We start from the raw sequence: 20,318 nt of genomic DNA, 5'->3' as shown, positions 1-20,318 counted from the left end.
CATGAGATGGCAGTTACAAACCAGCCCAAAGGCCTCAGCTGACCCCCGTCATGCTGGCACCCTGAACGCAGTCTTCCCAGGCCACAAGTGTGGCAGAGGCATCTCTGTGTTGTGAGCCACAGCCTGCACTGCTCTGTTCCCGTAGCCTCCGAGAAACAGAGTATAATGAGCAAAATAATGAATGTGCCCAAGCTTGGTCAGCGGAGCCCAGGCATTTCATAGATGAGAGGCCAAGCCCAGGACATGCCCACAAAGACTTCCTCATATGACAGCCAATTTGTGGGGAGGCATCTGAGGACCTGAGAAAAATCTAACTTCCAATTAACCTGTGACATCAACTTTGAAACCTCATCATGTCAAAACATGTTTTAGACTCTCTTGCCTTAAAACAATTGCTCCTTCCTTGGACATTTTGAGAATAAAATAAACTAGGAAAGATGGAGGCATGTTGACTGAGACCTTTAAATCCACCTATTCCAGATCATTCTCAGTCTCTACATGTGATTAGATGCCATGGTACCAACACCAGCTGTCCTCTTTTGATATTCCACTCAGTATTTCAGCTTTCACAAGCAGCAAGATTTTTGTTTTGTTTTGTTTTGTTTTTAAGTTTGATCATTTCCTCCAGGTACTACAATTTGAAACAGCTTCTCCACATTGTAGCTTTTCAATATTTTATTTTCTTTCTTTTCTTTTCTTTTTCTGAGGCAGATTTTCTCTGTGTACCCATAGCTGTCCTGGAACTCACTCTATAGACCGAATGGGCCTCAAAGTCAGAGATCCTCCTTGCCTCTGCCTCCTGAGTGCTAGGATTAAAGGTGTGCACCACCAGCACCACCACTACTACATGACATTTTCCCCAGTCTTTTCTTGGTGAGGTACACAACAACCTCAGTTGCTTTCAAATGCCACCCTTCCCCACATCTAAGTAACTCAGAAAATTGACTTTGATTGCAAATGCTAAGCATCAACAGACTAAAGCAATTCTAGCTACACGCCCTCAAGTGTCTTCTGTGAGACTTTGGGCAAGATCATAATGTCTTTGTTTGAGATTTCTTACTTTAAAAGTGAAGACTACAATCATATACTTCCTAAGGCTTATTGTGGAGACCTAAGAGATTAACGCATGGAGAAAGTTTAATGGTGTGAGGGATAATTATTATTGCTACTCAAACCACCTTGTCGAACCATAAAGAAAGTTGCTCAGTTCACTCTCATACCCATATTACGGTATAGTTCCAGTTTCCCACATTTTATCAAATAAGAAACGAAGACCCAGAAAGCTTAGGTAACTTTGCAAGTTCATATCACTAACGAGGCAGCAGTGCTGCTGCTCAAGCAAGTGCTGGTTCTGCCGGATGCCAAGTCTGTTCTCTCTGCAACAGCGTTAGGATATGTAATCTTCAAGGAGTTAGTCCATTTCTGCATCAAAGAAGATAGGCATTCAGTCAAACTATCAAATAAACCTGAAGTACATAAAAAAGATGGTGAAATGGGTCAGAATACACAGGCAACTGAGAGGATGGGTCATGGGGAAAGCTTCTTGAGGACTTGGAGCTGAGAGGGGCTTGACATTTGATTGCTCTTCATAGTATTGGACCTCAGGATATGACCATGACCTGAGGGTCAGATTAGACCCACTTCTAGCCATGATTTCGCTTGTAGGTTTCTGGTTGTGATGTGGGGAACCCTTAAGCTAAGCTCTTCATGCTACATCTATGCTTCCCTTTCTAATTAACCCAATTAAACTCAGAAATGGGGTCTCATGTCAGAACAACAACCCTTGGAGGCATGTTGCAGTAACTTGAACATGCCTGAACCTGGGGCCTCTTCTTTTCATAGACAGCTGTGTTAGCATGGCCGAGCCAATTACCAACTTAACAAGCTTGCTTCTAAGGAGCACACTCAGCACATCAAGCCGTCTCCTTGGAGCACCTTTTCCAGAGTCACACCAGGTACAGAGACTACAGATTTGAACATCGTTTATAGCTATATGGTCTATTCCACAATGCAATTACCACATTCTTCCAAAAAAATTAGCCATGCAAGTCTTTCTACAATTTTATAAATCAGAGTCAGATTGGATAGCCCTCCCCCCCAAGATAGTGATTCTTAACCTCAGTCTTAAGTTTATTTTTTAAATTTCTGTCAGCAAACTGTTAGTCCATTTGCATTCCCCACGTAGGCTAGCCTACAGGGCAGCTTATTTTCTCATAGCTGTAATAATATTACTTGGTTTATTATAATGCCTAGGAAACAGGTATCAGAAATGATGCAAAACCATAATGGGAAAAATTCCCATGCTTTCTTCATGCATCATTCTCAGCCTCCTCTGGACAAAGACCCCGTAGCTGAAGAACTCTATTATCCACACTACGAGAGAGACAATTATGCCTGTTCCTAGGTTGTTTTTTTTTTTAATTTTCCACACAGCTCAGCCATGAGCTATAGCATCTTAATTGGATTTTCATTTTTTATTTAAATTGTAAAATTGTAGAATAAATGTTTTATCACCCAGTATTCCATTGTACCTAGAAACAGCTTTATGCCTAAATGTGAGTTGTTGAAGAAAAATCATGCTTAGGATTTGTCGGAAATGCCCTCCAAAGGACAAACCATACTCATTTCTACTCTTCCCTTACTTACTTCTTCGTGTGTCTCACTAGTGACTATGTTCATGGCTGTCTCAATGAGTCAGAAAAGTCCCTTAAAGTGTTATGGGACAGAACTGGTGGTCTAGATCTAGACAAATCTCCCATGGACTGTCAAACAGAAGAGGAATGCATCCCTACTTTACAAGAACATATTTCCTTGAACTTTGTTAAATAAAACTGAACCTGAGTTCTAATACTATATCATGAAGGACTGCTATTGCTGTCCCTACTCAACATTAAGACAAAAAGAGAGTTCCCTTGGTACTTAGCTAATAGATGGTCAAATTAAAACAATTCAGATTCCCTCATCTTTTTACGAAAGCAGGCATTCTTCCACAAGTGAAACGCCATGGAGTCAAGGGGGAAGAAGACATTAATGTAGGCCAGAGGAATGGACAATGGCTTTTCGATGGTGGTAGGACTTTTTATAAGACTAGAAAGATAGGAAGGTATTCCAGGATGATGAAGTAGGGTCAAGAAGAAAATAATAAAGGAGATATAGGAAAGACTCAAGGAAAAAAAATCCGTACCCAGTGCATGTAGGTGAGCAACTGCTGTTTCTTTAGCCTCATTTATTCAACATGCATCAGGGTGCGGCTGCAGTGAGGGCACAGGAAAGTGAGCTGGGCCCAGATATATCAATGAACAATAAAAAAATGTGCCAGACAGTGGTGGCGCTTGCCTTTGATACCAGCACTCTGGAGGCAGATGCAGATGACTCTCTGTGAGTTCAAGGCCAGCCTGGTCTACAAGAGCTAGTTTCAGGACAGACTCCAAATCAACACAGAGAAACTTTGTCTTGAAAAACCAAAGATTAAGAGAAAATGCACCACAGACTTGTCCAAAGGCCAATCTAGTTGGGGGCATTTTTCAATTATGATACCATATTCTGAAATAACTCTAGTGTGTGTCAAGCAAACGTAGCTAGCCCATCTCATGTCCCCCAGTACATCCTCCTTCCAACTTCACTATTCACTATGGTGTTTATTAGTCATATTGGTTCATTAACACTGAAGATGTGGGTCATATAATTGAAGAGCTAAATTTATAATATTATGTTATCTTAACAACTACACACAGGGTGAGAGCCTTGACCCCGGGGCCACAAGAGTGGGAGAGCTATCCCTGACCCTCCCTGGCTTCAGCACACAGGAGCACAGGCTCTGCAGCCTGTCTGGGCAGCAGACTACAGCTGACTCTGCTGTCAGGGAGGCAGGTGAGTCAGCCTAAGTGTGGGAAAGAAACAGAGCTGGATCCCACCCCTTCTTCAACCATGTGCATGGGTCGGGGGAAAGTTGCCTCCGCACCCCTTGCTACCTGTAGCAGATGAGAGAGCTTACTCCAGGGTCACCAGGGTGAGAGAACTAGCTTTTCCCTTGATCAGCTGCAGCACACAGGAGAGCAAGACCTGCACCCTGCCTGGACAGCATACTAAAGCTGACCTTGTTGTGCAGATGAACCAGCCCGGAGGTCATGAGAGAGCTGACTCCCTCTTGGATGCCCCCTACAGCAATCTGGGGGGCGGGCCCTGCATCTCATCTGGGCAAAACAGTAGATCCAGCCCTGGTGTTGTGAGTGTCGGTAACCTGGATCTGAGAACTCCAGAGCAAGAGAACTGGCCCTGCTCCTTGCTGCAAGCTGTATCGGGTGAGCCGGCCTGGGCAGGGCTAGAGACTTTGGGAAAGCTGGCAGGCTGACTAACCAGCACCAGAACCAGGACTATAAATTGCTGCCTCCCCCAACACCCACCTTATTTGTGAACTGTTGGAGCAGGTGAAGGAGATGAACCTACAGATCCAAACAGCAGGATCTCCACAACACAGGCCAATAGGACGTCTAAGAGGAGCCCACGGTGAGAGCCCGTTATCCATGTCATGGCAGAAGTCAGAGGCCTAGAGCCAGAGCAGTGACTTGAAGCAATGAACACTTGCAAGAAAAGATGAATGTACTAGAGTCTACTGTGTGACTCAGCGGGCCACGCTACAGTTTCCATGACAAGATTCTTCGCGCTCTCTCTTTCTCTTAATATTTTTTATTTGGCTTTGTTTTGGGGGGAGAATTTGCAAGAGCAGAGGACAGGTATGAGGAGATGGGGTATTAAACCCAGATGAAATACACGATGTGAAATCCATAAAGAATCAATAAAAATTTAAAAAAAACATTCTGTTTTGGTTTACTGGGTTTTTTTTTTTTGTACTTGTTTTGTTTGCTTGCTTGCTTTGTTGTCTTTCTCTGAGGTATACATCAACATTGGGGTGATATGGGGGGCAGGAGGTAAACAGAATTAGGATACGTGATGTTAAACCCACAAAGATTCAATAAAGAAGCTAAAAATAAATAAATAAATAAATATAAACAAAATAACTACACATGACTTGTAGCTACTTTGAGAAGCTTGTGCCTAAAAACTAGCATTACGTGCCATATCTTTGTTAAGTATATTCAATGTGATGACTAGATTGAATTCTTTTTTTCTATAAGAATATGATTGAATATAAGTTTAATCAAAGGAGAAAAAAATGGGCAGATGGGGCAAGGGTAGGAAGTGTGTTCTAATAGGAAAACGATAAGGCGTCCACCAAGAAAGGGATTCCTGCCTCCCTAATATTGTTTATTAAGGTTTAATAGACAAACTGTCCACGCTTTTGTTACCTAGTTTTCAATTTCATTAGTCTTCCTGAGATCATAGAGTCCTTCCATTACAAGCTCCCAGATAACGTTGCTGCTACGAGTTCCCAGTGTACACCCTGTGTGCAAAACTCAAGCTGTGAGTGTGCTTGCTGACCAGCAGAAACACAGTAAGTCTTACCTGAAGTACCTATGCCTTCTGTATTCTTGTCACAACAACCCAAGTTTAAGTCATAGGACTCTTTTATTTAATCAAAGGCATAGCCTCCCCACCCTTTATGGCTGTGATCAATGTTAATTAAATACCTACATGTTAGCTGATTACTCAGAAAGCCCCCTACAAGGTCAATGTGAAACTAACTTTGTAAAATCCGACACAGAGGCTTAGACGTATATAAAATGATGTAAGCCAAACCCAACCACTTACCGGTGGGCTCAGGTTGCAAACACTAACCCCGGGTGTGCATGAAGAGAAAGCCTGTCTGTGTTGTCACACTCAGTGCTGAGAGTTCAGCAGCTGAATCGCATCAGTGTTACGTGAGAGTCTGTCTGAAATGCAAATTTCCAGGCTCTGCCTTAGGTCTACTGAACACAGCCTGCACCTTCCAGTCTCTAGGTACCACACATGCACATTATTATTTGAACAGTACATCTCTGCTCCACAACACACCTTCTAGAGCGAGATGACAAGCTGAAGGGTAAGGGTATCTCCTGATTTTGACAATTGAAAAATGCGCCCAAATTGGTTAGGTTTAATGCTGGCCCAAGTATTGATGGCATTTCCTCTACTGATGAATTTTTCTTGCCTCATGGGCACGGTTTAGCCAAAATTAAACTGCTTTCTGACAGGTTAGAATTTTTCATCTCTGGATAATATCACAGATAAGATCATCAACAATGTAAGTTTTAGCAGTGCTCGTGAGAAAGTATGAAACAAGAAAACCTGTTTGCTGAAGGACGAGTGTGCTAACCTCATAAAATCCTTCCCAATGCTTTACCATTAATCATCATTTCTAAGACGGGAAGAAGTAAATGTATGCTCTAAAGCTGCCAATTTAAATGCAAAGAGGAGCTTGAACTGCAGGATTCTGCTGCTGTACTCAGGTATCTAAAGAAATCAATAAATAAGTGTCCAACACCACAATTGAGGGCTTGGTTATCTCACGCTCAACTACCACTTGCTCTTCAGGGAGCCTCCCCTCACCGTCCTGCTCTTGGTGTCAGGCAATGTGTCATTGGCACGTTGCTAACAGACAACTCTCAGCCCCAAACGCCATAGTCCTAGTCCCATCCTATCGCTCCCCAAACGAACCTTACTGCCAACCAATACTAATTTTTATCTGCTCCTGAACCCAAGGTGTCTTCTCTTTGTCTTTCATCCACCTCTATTCCTTTCATTCATATTGTCCACCTTAGTTTGCAGCCACTGCTTTCCCATCAGTGCCTTGGCCTCTGCCCCAGGACCATAGCCTTGCTTGCATCCAACAGCGTGTCTCACTGTCAAGGTTCTATCATTGTGATTGTTTTCAAATGACTTTTACATAAGTGACCTTGAGCCAAGTTCAGTGGGTGATTACTACTAAGGGCCTTCTCATATTCTTTGCAATCTAATTATTTGATTTCCCCTGTTCTCTTCCACTTCTTTCCTCTCGTACTTTCCTGGAAGCTTTTCCTAAAGAACAGACTTTAAACAGATGGCCTCTTCTCCCCATCATCACTTCTGTTTCTGCAATCTAAGTTTCTACTCCTATATCCGTTGATAGCTCCTCAAAACTATGACAGAATCTATTAGTTTGTGGTTTAGCAGATGTTTGCTTATTCCCTACCTTGAGTGCAGTGATGTCATTGATTCTGGATAGTAGGATGTAAGTGGATTTAACATGAGCAGAGGCCCTACTTGGCTTGCTCTGTGGCCCTGGTCTATGGTGGTTTGACCAACACTTATGAATGGCATAAGCCAGGAAAGTCATCATTCTATCTCCTGGTTTGGCAAGTCTGGTGCTTCACAGATGAGGTAAGGACAAAATATGTGCAGGTGAAATAGATTCTCACTGTTGTATGCTACTGATCTCAAGGCTGCTACACACCAAAAATTGCTGTTACCTGGGGTCCCATTAAATGGTAAGCTGAGCTTCAGTATTGAGTAGCTGAGGTTCAATTAGTTAGAACATGAGACATTTGCAGGAACTGATCTCCAAGTTACTGACTGAGATTAAAAATCCGTGATTCTCAAGGCTTCTGCTTCTTGTGGTGCATTTCCAGAAAACTGCTAGTCTATCAAATGAACACTAGAGGAGTCTGGAGAAAACACAAGACATCCCAGAGTCTCCTCGATTAATTTTATTTTTAGAAAGCAGACAGATCCAGCGTCGAACTTTGACAAGACTATTAAAAGGAAAAGGCAAGTCAGTAAAAAGAGGTACATGCCATGCAGGTGATAAGAGGTTCCACACACTCTGAACTTCTAAGGATAGAATACCTTTGGGTTTTAGCATAAAAATATGTAACAAAAGAGCATACAAAAATTGAGTAAAAAGTAATAATTAGAGTTTTTAAATAATAAAAATATATATCTCCCTCTCCTACTCCATTGTGTCATTGTGTCTCGTTGAGTGATGCTAATTTTATAGGGAGATTCATATTTCGCACACAAGGCTAGGTTATGGCACATTCAAAATCATGCCTGACCTTGATATATCATGGTAATATGTGTGACGAAGTTTTTAAGGCACACATACATAAAAGCCTCATTAACGGCAGGACTTTAATGCTCTATACCTTCTTGAAAATCAGACTAAGTATCTTGTATACCTTTATCAGTCATTTATATCAGTCAGTGTTCCTCTGACTCTGGACAGTTCCTTTAGTCTGCTTACCCTTTGCATGCAGGCCAAGGAACCATTTCCAGGAGAACCAGTTAGACCCCCAAATTAAATTTACTCAGCAGCAAAATTATCTCATGCACGTATATCGAAATTATTTTCGAAGAGAACTTCATAATACAAGCAGAAGCTTGTCATCCAGGTAATGTTTTTAAGAAGGGAATGTTCTTATGCAACATGACTAAAATACCCTGGGGAACTCTGAAGTCATTTTTTCATTAAATAGAGCTGAAATTATGTGAACAAGTAGAACATGGGCAAGAAAGAGGAAAACAGAGTTTAGAACTCTGGGGAATGGGAAAATAGAAACTAGACTGTGAACGGAACAGATTTGTTCAAGGTTACCTACCAGGTGAGTCGGGGAAAAGGGAAGATGGAGCCTATGTCAAGAGCCAAAAGACAGCCACGGAAATGGCTGCACACTAAAACTGACATTTTCGATAGACACTGCAGCCACATTTATTCTACCTGGAAGAAAATATCCATATTTATAAAATTCTTCCAGAGTTTTGCCAAGTGTTACTCTTTCAATCTGTAATTTTTAAAAGCCGATACATTGTTACCAATTAGAAGTTAAACTACCATGATTTTATTCTTATATATAAAACCTGTTATAATTTCCTTAACATTCTCTGAGGTTAGCATAGTAATTTATGTTTTAGGGTATTATATATCTCCAAAAAGATTAAATAGGTTGCTTAGGAACATACTACCATGGAAACTGCTATGGTTTCATCATTCTGAGCTGTTCAACATACTTCATCACAGACCTTACACTTCAGAAACCAAAAACAGGTTTGTACTTAGTGCAGAAAATGTGATTAAATGGAAATCTTTGGGAATAATCAAAGTAAGGTACCAAGTTGACATTTAGCAGAATCAGAGCAACTGGGCTAATTTATTATATGTGGTTGCTTTTCCTAGCTAATCAATTGGAATATCAGTTGAGCCTGCCTATATAAGATCTTCATTTAGATTCTATTGATAAGTCATTTTCACATGCCAGCATCTCAAAGTGAAGCCATGAGATTCCCTAACAGAAAGCGTTGAACTATTATTGATTCACTACAAAAAGTAGTCCCATTTGCCAAACCAAGTCCCCGCAAAGCACAGTATCTGTGCTAATGTCAGCTGTCAACTTGAAACAGTCCAAAGTCATCTGAGGGATCCGCAGCTGAGGGAATGTCCAGATCAGACTGGCCTGTGGCCATGTCTGTGGGGAATTGTCTTGACTGCTGACGGATGTGAAGGGACCAGCCTAGGCAGAGAGACCTAAGCTGCTTAAGAAAGTTAGCTGACCATGAACTGGAGAGCCAATGAAAGCCAGTCAGGGAACAGCATTCCTCCATGGTTTCTCATTCCACTCCTGCCCTGCTCTCAATTCTTTCAGTGATAGACTGTGGCCTTTACTATGTAAGACAAACAAAACCCCTCTTTCCCATCTTGTCTTTGGTGTTTTATGCTAGCAACAGAAAGATGGTGAGAATACTACTTTCCTGCTTTGTCAAATATTTTATGCCAAACAGGTTTGTTTGTAATATTAAACTCTTTAATATATTGATCTCTATCCCTTGGAAAGTTGGGGCTTCTGTGGCAAGCTCTCTTTAGCAAAATTCCCATTATTTTGGGGGTTTGTAATTGGGTGATGTAAGCAAGCTTTGTTCTGAAGTTGAGAGGTTTACTGTCAGAGAGGGAAGGAGGGAAGACACACAGGGAACATCAAGGTAGGAGTTGAAAAACCTTTAAACAATAGTAAGGGCATTTATTTATCACTCTGCTTATTTCTCAGAATACTTCAGTGAGTTACTGAACCTCCTTAAAATTCCCTTTCCCAATTTTGAAAGTATAAAAATTAATAGATTATTCTTCATTTGTTAGGAGAACTAAATTGTATGCATTCGTTAACTACTTAAAACAATGCTTCGTATTCGTGAGAAGGTAGAAGGAATGATCAAAAACGTAGCAGTCACCAAATAACTTTAATATAGTACTTCATCTCCTCTACAGAGCCCTTAACTTTCCAAGACTACTTGATTCATGCCAGAGAGTTTAACCACATTTCCTCTCTCTCTCTCTCTCTCTCTGGCACTCCACTGTTCTTGTTTAGGAAGATTTAGGAGATGCTAGTTTAAAACTTCAGGTGGTTCAGCGTTAAGCCAAGACTGCAGTTATTTCTGTTCTGACCCCGTGTCCCAGTTTAGTACGGAGTTCTGTAATCAAGTCCCAGCATTGTACCTGAGTTCTTTGCATCTAAATCCTGGATTGCCGAACCTGTTTGGGACCTCTGGTTTGTGAGGTTGGATTTCCCTAAAGGCGGCCTATGGATGAGGCAAACTTTGCAAATTGCTGTTCATACCTTGGAAAGTATTAATAGTTGTCATTAGGAATAGAAAATATTTACATAAAGATGTGTATTTCCAATATCTCTTGCAAAATGACATAATTTGGCAAAGTGGCTCCAGGTAAGTGTTGTCCTCTTTAGAGAGCCGTGTACTTTGTATTCCCCATAGTTCTCTGCTCCATTTGTGTCTGGGATTTGCTTGGTGGCTCCAGACACAAGGGGTTGGGCTCTGAGTCTGTGAACACCCAGCGGGGACCAAATACCTGCTTTGTACCATTGCCGCTATGCGTTTTACACACTTGAAAACCAGAAATCTGTTCCTGTCATTTATTCCACGGGTTCCTCTTCCCTACTCCGTACTGTCTCTCTGCCCTGGTCACCAAGACCCATCCATCCGCCAGCTCAAAGTACTCACAGAAATCCAGAATCACGTCAATCCTTCTCTCACACCGAGTCTACGGCCAGTCTCTGGATCTAGAGTCTGTCCTTCAAGTCTTTGGCCACCATGGTGGTCAGGCTCCCGCATTCAGGCTGTTCGCCCCACCCTGTCATTTCATCTCCACTGGGGCTCCTACTAAGTCACACTTCACATTCCCACACATCTGCATGTATTATTACAGAAAACGCCGTCTGTAAAATTTCCCCTCTAGTTTTTATCGGGAGCCACAAATAATTTATCAACTATTTATTGATTAACTCGATTGCGGGCTCTGCAATAGAAATTGATCAGAATGTTTGTTTAGCCAGAAACACAATGATGTTTGCCATGCCTGCTTCAAGCATTTCAATCCTTTTCCAGCCGAGCACCTAGCACACAAACAGTATTTTAACAGACCTGTCCATGCTTTTTTTCCCTCATGACTGACCACTTTGCTTTACAAAACAGGAATAAAAAAGAGAAACATTTGTTTCCAAGCCAAGGATCAGGAAAGATCAAAACAAAGGTCACAAAACTAATTATGTATATCATTATGCCATAGTGTCTGGGCTGACTAGAACTAATTACACAGTGGCTGTTAAATTCAGCTCATTGAGTATTACCAGACTTTTAAAATAAAGCAAATAAAAGTTGTACTTACATAAGGAATAGTGTCCAAAGTATCTGTGTTGACAATTATAGGAGCAGGGCTAGCCTAAAGAAAAGAAAGAGAAAAAAGATAAAGTAACCAATAATATGTTCAGAGACCGATTCTGCTACCATGTTTAACAAAGACAACCACAAGCATTTCCTGAGGTCTGGTACCTACTCTGGGCAGATGTTAGAGCCTGAAATAAGAAAACTGAGTTTCCACATGTCCCGCAGGTTCCCACACTTCAAGTATCTCTTTGCAAAGCTTAATAAAGTAAATTAAGCATTTGTAGAAATCGCATTAATTTTCTCTTTAATTGTCCACTACAGCAATAGGGATGTCTATTAAAGTGGGCAGAGTTGAAGTGTGCCATTTTCTTGAAAAAAAATGAGTTTTGCTGAAGAAATCTGACTTTTCTCTCAAGTAAGCACAATCAAATGTCAGCCAATATTTAAACTGGCATATGACAGTAGATTTACCTAATGCAAAAAAAAGGCTCACTTACTAACATTTGTTTACTACATATGCTGCATCATTATTTTACATTTATGTATCTAGGATCATGAATACTAGACAAAAAAATTAAAAAATAGAGATTCCAAGAAATCATATTTGATATGGTGAGCTTCCTTTTCCAAAACCATTTGTGCATTTTCCAGCAATTCCCATTAAAGTTGAAGGGAGCCAGCGAAGACTGATAGAGGAGCGCTACAAGACTACCCATTAGAAAATAAGAGATGGCAATCTATTTGCATCAACAATCCAGCTTCATGAATATTGAGTAGACCTATCTCTATTTTCAAGTTTGTAGAATGTTCACATCAACCTTTCTTTCATTCCCCAGAGGATCTTTAATCTCCATCCCGAATTACAGATTTCATTTAGATAGTGGGAATGCCCTCATCATGATTAATTGAGAGCTGTCCTACGTGATGCGGTATCTTAGCAAGTGCTCAACTTTTGGGACATTTCATTAGCTGTGCCCTCTGGAGTTAATGGAGTTAACAGCATTTTTAATGTCAGTCTTTGCCAGTGGAATCGTAGCAAATTTTTTTTTAAAGCATTGCAGTAGGCTTTGCATGACGAAATTATGCTTCTTAGCTTAGAACACCAGGATTGGTGAACATAAACGTGATGTGTATGTTTACGCAGCAGGTCAACCGGATCAAGGTGTGTTACTATCAGTAAATACTTTGTGGATGAATAGAGACTTTTGGGAAAGATGGATCACAAATATGCAAACCTAAAAATGCAGTCTGTAAATAGCCTTTTGGTATGGGGAAGAGCTTCTGAGTCAAAGACATGGGCTCAAAGCTGGCTTAGCAACTTCCACACTAAATGCTCTGCGGTCTATAGAACTTCTTGGAGTTGTGCCCCTGTGTTAGGACTCTCTGACTCATTCACTTCTGTGGAGCGGGCAATAATTGTCATCATGTTAAAAAATGTTAAAGATTAAATGAGGATATGAGTTTGAATACACTTTATAGACTACATTTCAGTATTAACGCCAAAAATTTCTAAGTGTTCCTAAGTACTATAAATACACACACTCTCATATATGTGATGGTTGGTAATCTACCCAGACTTCAGAGATCTCAGTGCTATGGTAGTTTGTAGTGATAACAATGGTGTTGTTTAATAAATAAATAAATCTTTATATATAAATTTATGTATGAGTACTGATAACACATTCACATTTAATTCCCAGAAAGACATACTTCCATACTTATAAGACATCATGACTACTATACCCGTGTGAAGATGAGAAAGCTAAAGTTAAAGCGAAATAAGAACTGAATTGCAAACACTGACTTTTTAGGGTACCAAAAGCCACTGTTTCCCACTAAGCAGCTACCAAATCCTGGTGCTTTGGTGACTCTATCACAAAGCATCTAAGATCTCTGTTCTGGAGCACCACAGGAGAACCAGACAAAGCGAAGACTACTTGGATGAAGGGATGCCTCACAGTTTTGCAGACTAGATATTGAAAGCAAGCTGATTAATCCTCTATGCTTTTTATTTGGTCCTTATGATCCACAAAAGAGCCTTGTCGCATATCTTTAAGCCAGTTGAAAACTGCCTATCTATCACACCTGTTCTTTGTTATCAAGCGTAGCATTGATCACTAAATTTGCAAGACCTGATCTGGGGCTTCTATTTAATTATTTTCTGTTATAGGTTACATTTTATGCTGCATGAATAAATTTAAGAACCCACTTCCCATGCAGTGTTATCTATAACTTTCTCTTTATGCCAGTTTCCATTTCCCATATGCAAATTTGGTCTTTGCAATAAGATTCTATATTTAAAAATTAACAAAGATTATATACTACTCTAGAATTCCCTATTTGAATTGAATATACAGAAGAAAACAAGAATTTTATTATGACTATTATTAATTGTGTAGTGCCAAATATCAAAATCATGGCTTTGCCCAGAGATGTGTCCTCTACCGCCAGGCTACACACCCAGTCCTACTTAGGAATTGATAACTGAATGTAACTGTAAAGTACAGACAAAGGCTCGAAGAAAAGCATCAGATATCTTTATAAGCTTTACCAGTCATTTCCCAGGTACTAGCCTGCCCCCGTGCTAATATCTGAGTCACAAAACATTTTTACATTTCGGCTTCTGTTTCCCTGTTGACTTTGGCAAGGGTCAGAAGTCAAGCCTGGATTGATGTGGTTGGGTTTCTGAGTTTTAGAAATCAGTACCCTGGTTGAGTTGATGGTTCCCTCTAAGTTTCTTCTCCACACTCCCCCACATAGACACCCTTGTTTCATAGTAGATATCCTCCTTAATTGAACCCATCAATCACACCCGCGACTCAACACACTCCAGCCTCCCGTTCCCTTATGCTTAATTTCCACGCACTGGAAGGAGACTCATAACAAATCTGGAGAAAGAAAAATCATTTTCTTTTCATCAGTGGGTTTAAGCCTTGTGTTTATTTAAACCTAGGCAGGCCTTTTGAAACTTTAAGGGATTAAGAAGAACAGCCTTTCATGGGTGACCCGAACAGTAAAGGGCAAGTGGTTTTCCCTTGCCTTTACATTCTCTCGCATGTGGAGAAAGCCAGTTTACAGCAGGAAAAGATAAAGCCAATCACAGAGAATCAAGAAGCTAAATGTTAATTATTAGATCAACTGATTCATCCACTGCAGCTTCTTTTCTGTCGTTGTGTTTCATAGGCTACCCAAGCCTTCCAAGATTACAGTGGCTACATTGCTTTCGCCAGTAAAAGGAAAACTTCTGGGCTTGCCACAAAAGAGAACCACATTCATAAGGAAGTCACCAGAGTGAAGGTACGCTCTATAGAGTTCATGACGGTCCTGGTCAGTGCTGTCACTGCTGCGATAAAGCACCATGGTCAAGGAAGCTCGGGGAGTAAAGGGTTTATTTGACATACACTTCTACACCCTGTTTAATCCACGACAGAAGTCAGGATAGAAACTTAAACAGGGCTGGAACCTGAAGGCAGCAGTTGGTGCCTCTGTCATGGAGGATCGTAGCTTATTAGTTTGTTACCCATGACTTACTCAGCCTCGTTTTTACAGAACACAAGACCACCAACCCAGGAGTAGCCCAACCAGTCATGGGTTGGGCCCTCCAATATCAGTCACTAATTAAGAAAATGCTCTACACTCTTGTCTACAGCATGTTTCTATGGAGGCATTCTCTCACCTGCAACTCTGTCATCATCAACGATTCTAGCTTTGGTCTAATTGACATAGAACCTGCTAGCACAATGGTGCTCATCCTTGATGCTGTCTACACTTGGATGTTGCTAATTGCCAGTTCTGTGAACTATTTCTGATGTAAGTAAGCAGGTACTTTCAGACTCCCTACAGGGAAGAAGTCTTCTCAATAAAGGTTTTGGTAGAGAGTACCGTTTCTGGAGACCATTCTGGGTGTCAGGGAGCTAATATCTGGAAGTGCGGTGTGCACAAGGCCAAAGTTAGAATCCAGACTCACTGCTAACATTTCAAGACGCAACATAGAAAAACAGCAACCAACTATCTCATCAACTAGACTGCACGCCATGCACAGTTAGATTTGCAACATGAGGAATTTTGCAAGCATTTCAGCCTAGCCAGAGCATGAACATTGAAGGCAAGCAGTTGCCAAGTTAAGAAGGAGGTAAAATATGTGCAGAATATGAGCTGCTGTACTGGCCTGACATCTCGATTGTCTTCTCAGTCTTTCAGGACAAGACTCCCGAAAGAGCACTGGCAAAGGCATAGTCGCTAAAATGACCTTAATATAAGCCATGGTGTGATAACCTGAAACCAAATGGAAGCCATTGGTGTGTGTGTGTGTGTGTGTGTGTGTGTGTGTGTGTGTGTGACAGAGAGAAAGAGAGAGAGAGAGAGAGAGAGAGAGAGAGAGAGAGAGAGAGAGATTCCCCTGAAAGCTATACACCTCTGAACCTCCAGTTACCCATCAGCTGGCTGTCACTCACTGCTGCCAGTTACCCTGTGAGCCAACCTTTAGTTTCATGATCTGTAGAGGATGCCAGCAGAATGAGGTCCAGATGGATTATAGTTTGACTCAGGAGAAAAACATATTGGGGTTATCTATCTGTATATTCTGTCAAGTCTGAAATAAGACCTCAGTATTGAGGACTGGACTGGATATGCCACGGACTGATACCCAAGGTGCTATGTTTTCTGTTAGATTTTCCTAACGCCCTCCATTCAGCTGGCCTATACGGAAAGAGGAATGCTTGAAAAGAGAAATCTTTTCCCCCGAAATTGTACTTGTGTTCTCTATTGAGATAAAAACTTTCTCTTCCTCCTCCTTACTTCTCCACAGTCTGCTGGACTTGACCCCCACACCACTGGAAATTCTCAGGTTTCGACTCCCAGTTGAAGGAAGTGTTTGGAACCTATAATTACCTTCAGCTGAAGACTTTCAGTACCATCACTCAGCCATGTCTACCCTCCCGCTCTTTAAGAGAGTGTAGCTAACAATTCCACAAGCACTAATGTGGTACCTAGTTCATATAAATTAGCTTATTAAATCAGCATAGAATGCAACGAGAGGGGAATAACCAGATGTAATTTACATGTGGGGAAACGAATATTTCTAAACCAAGATAAGGAATGCTTCTTTTCTTTTTTTATTTATTTTATTTTTTATTTATTTTAATATTTTATTTTGATATTTATTCTTCTTTCATATGTTATATCCCAACCACAGTTTCCCTTCTCTCCACTCATCCCAGGCCCTCTCCCACCGCCTTTTCTCCCATTTCCACTCCTCCCTCATTTCCCTTTAGAAAAGAGCAAGTCTTGCAAGGTTATCAATCTAACACAGCATAACAAGTTACTATATGTCTAGGAACATACGCCCATATCAAAGTTGAATGAGGCAACCCAGTATGAGCAAGGGGGTGCCAAGAGCAGGCAGAAGAGTCACAGACAACCCCTACCCCTATGGTTAGGAGTTCCACAAGAACACTAAGACACACCATCATAATATCTATGCAGAACAACTTGCTCAGACCCATATGAGCACCGTAATTGTTGCTTCAGTCGCTGTGGGCCCCTATGAGCCCTGGATAATTGATTCTGTGGGCACTGTTCTTGTGGTGTCCTTGACTTCTCTGATTCCTACAGTTCTTTCTCTTCTTCTTTCATAGGGTTCTCCAAGTTCTGCCTAATGTGAAGCTTGGGTCTCTGAGTCTACTCCCATTAAATGCTAGATGAAGCCTCTCTGATGATGACCGTGCTAGGTTCTGGTCTATGACTGTAGCAGAACATCATTAGGAATTGTTTCATTCATTTGTTGCTGTGGTTGTTGTTGTTGACCAGTCCCGTTTGTTTCTCTCCCAGGTCTCTGGGGTGTTCAGCCTCTGGTCCCTGGCCATCCAGGCAGTGTCAGACATGGACTCCCTCTCATGGCATGGACCTCAAGTTGAACCAGTCACTCCTGGGCCACTTTCACAGTTTTGTGTCACATTTACCTCAATGCATCTTGCAGGCAGGACAAGCTGTAGGTTGAAGTTTTTGTGGCTAGGTTGTTGTCTTAATCCCACCACTGAAAGCCTTGCCTGGTTATGGAAAATGGCCAGTTCAGGCTCCGCATTCCCCATTTCTAGAAGTCTTCACTGGGGTCACCCTTATAGATTCCAAAGAGTTTTTATTGCCTCAGCTTTCCACATCATCCACCAAACACCTTAAATTCCAGTCATCTCTCCCAGTACTCTCTCCCTCCTCCCCTCCCCCAACTTGGTCCCTCTTGTTCCCACCCCCACGTACTTCAGTCCAGTCCACCTACGAATCTATTATTTCCCCTTCTAATGGAGATGCATGCAATTTTATTATTTAATTTTACAAATAGAATTTTAAAAAGTGACTTGCTTCAGGTCTCATAATTACTTTAAGAGCCGAGGCTACAATTATAACACAAAATAATCATAGTAGCAATACCTTTGGTGAGATATATTGTGAATCAATGATGACACTTTAAGATAAATCAGTGCACTTAACTTTGCAGTAGTAGTTAAATGAAATGACATTGCCACCACCGAAAAGATATAGAAAAGCAGGAAAGGCAGGAGGCAGGACCGGAAGACAGGGGACAGGAAGTGAAGGAGAGGGAAGTTAGGGGACAAGAAGAGGGGGGGGGGAGGTGGAGTAAGGGAAAGGGGAGGGGAAAGGAGAGTGGTATGGGTGAGGTCAGGGAGAATCAGAGAAGGAAAGAAGCCAAAGTTGACTAGCTAATTTGCTTAAGGTCATAAATCTACGAAGATCCATGAGAGGGTCCCAGCCATGTCTTTCTGGCATCAGAACCCAGGAGATAACCAATTTCCTCACTGATCTGTTTAACTTTCGTTAAACAGATTGAAAGTACTCCTCTTTTCCTTTCTTTCTTCCTTCCTTCCTCCCTCTCTCCCTCCCTCCCTTCCTTCCTTCCTTCCTTTCTTTCTTTCTTTTTTTTTCTCCTCATCTTCTTTCTTGGCCTGGAAAGTTAGGAGTTTCTCTTTCATACTCTAAAGCAAAGTTTCTCTCCATTCTGCTGAGATTCAATTTCCCAATTCTCACAAGGTTTCTAGGTCCCCTAATCTACTGCAAACTTCTGCTTTAAAAAATGGGACAATGCTATTTTCTAGTTAACCTATTTCTCAAGAAGTGAGGTAAAAAAATAAAGCCTGTGAAGCCAAATCGAGTCCTATAAATGGAAGGTAATGATATTACTGGATTTAGCTTTTTCTTTTTCAAATATTGTCTCATGTTCCCTTCTCCACAATACCAACCAGGTGGGTGCGGTGTCATCCAACCCAGCGGAAAGTCAACACTACCAAATTCACCAGTGCATTCCTGTTACTTGGTCTGTGCTCAACCTGAAGTGACTGGAGCATGCTCCTCACAGCACAGGACACTGAGGCACGAAAAGTGGGTAAGGGAGCGGTATAGGTACCTGAGAGCATAGCAAGTTGGATTTCACTACAGGCTAATGGCTGAAGAGGCCAAGATCTCAGATGTCCTCCCTAACCCTAAAAAACCTATAGAGGGCAACAAACTTCTTTAACAATAAAAAAGAACATTATTTTATTCTAATGGATAAGAAAAAAATCTTATAAAGTAATTTCTCCAGTTCTTAGCTGAGAAAAGAAAGATATCAAACCTTCCTGTAGAGAATTAATTATCAAATATGTATGAATACTTTACATATGGTATGAAACATGATACTGGTATTTGCTTGGTCTCTAGTTAGCTGAGACATTTCCATACTGATATTCAAAGTGGCTGTACCAGTTTACACTCCCACTAGCAATGCAGGAGTGTTCCTTTTACGCCACATCCTCTCCAGCATAAGTTATCATCAGTGTTTAGATCTTGGCCATTCTTACAGGTGTAAGATGGAATCCCAGAGTTGTTGTGATTTGCGTTTCTCTGATGGAAACAACCGATAACGCCCCTCAACCAAAGAATGGATAAGGAAAATGTGGTACATTTACACAATGGAGTACTACACAACAGAAAAAAATAATGACATCTTGAAATTTGGAGGCAAATGGATGGATCTAGGAAACATCATATTGAATGAGATAACTCAGACTGAGCAAGACAATTATCACATGTACTCACTCATAAGTGGCTTTAGACATAAAGCAAAGAAAACCAGCCTACAATTCAGTCCCAGAGAACCTAGACAACAATGAAGACACTAAGAGAAACAAAAATGTGTCTAATCTACATGGGAAGACAAGATCTCCTGAGTAAATTGAGAGAGTGGGGATCAAGGGAGAGGGTAGAAGGAGAGGAAGATAAAGGGCAGGGAGCAGAGAAAAATGTATAGCTCAATACAATCTATAAAAAAAATTTAAAAAGCACCATGACCAAAAGAAACTTGTGGTTTCATCTTACATGTTAGAGTTCATTGTTGAGGGAAGTCAAGGCAGGAGTTCAAGCAGGCACTGAGTCAGAGACTATGGAGCAATGCTGCTTTCTGTTGCTACCTTTCTTACTGGCTGGGCCCTCCTCTGAAAATTAACACTTATCAAGACAATGCTTCATAGACATGCCCACAGGCCAATCTGACGCAAGCTCGTCTACAAATGAAGTTACCTCTTCCCAGGTAGGTACAGTAGGTTACCAAGATCACCCATCACTAATCATTCTTGTTAACAGGCTTTGATGGGAAATTTGTTCAGATATGATACTCATAATTTCTTTGCAATATTGTAACTGTTGGGATGGGTAAACCCTTTGTTCCATGACATTTCATTACCAGC

At 41.2% G+C, this 20,318-nt stretch overlaps 1 protein-coding gene across 23 annotated transcripts in view; it reads right to left on the bottom strand.

The window, feature by feature from the left end:
* Positions 1–20,318, bottom strand: part of Dlg2 (discs large MAGUK scaffold protein 2) — a 1,645,338-nt gene that overhangs the window by 579,669 nt on the left and 1,045,351 nt on the right. For all 23 annotated transcript variants that reach the window (XM_041643707.1, XM_041642302.1, XM_041642110.1 and 20 more), the window contains one exon: positions 11,585–11,638. In XM_041643707.1, coding sequence (XP_041499641.1) covers positions 11,585–11,638 — 54 coding nt within the window. The remainder of the gene's footprint in view (positions 1–11,584; positions 11,639–20,318) is intronic.

Source organism: Microtus oregoni, unplaced genomic scaffold, assembly GCF_018167655.1.
Source record: "Microtus oregoni isolate MIOR12 unplaced genomic scaffold, Mior012 000000F_ref0000247, whole genome shotgun sequence".
In the NCBI taxonomy this organism is placed as follows: domain Eukaryota; kingdom Metazoa; phylum Chordata; class Mammalia; order Rodentia; family Cricetidae; genus Microtus; species Microtus oregoni.
Note: the sequence above shows the minus strand (reverse complement) of the source record. Positions and strands in the feature narration are given on the sequence as shown.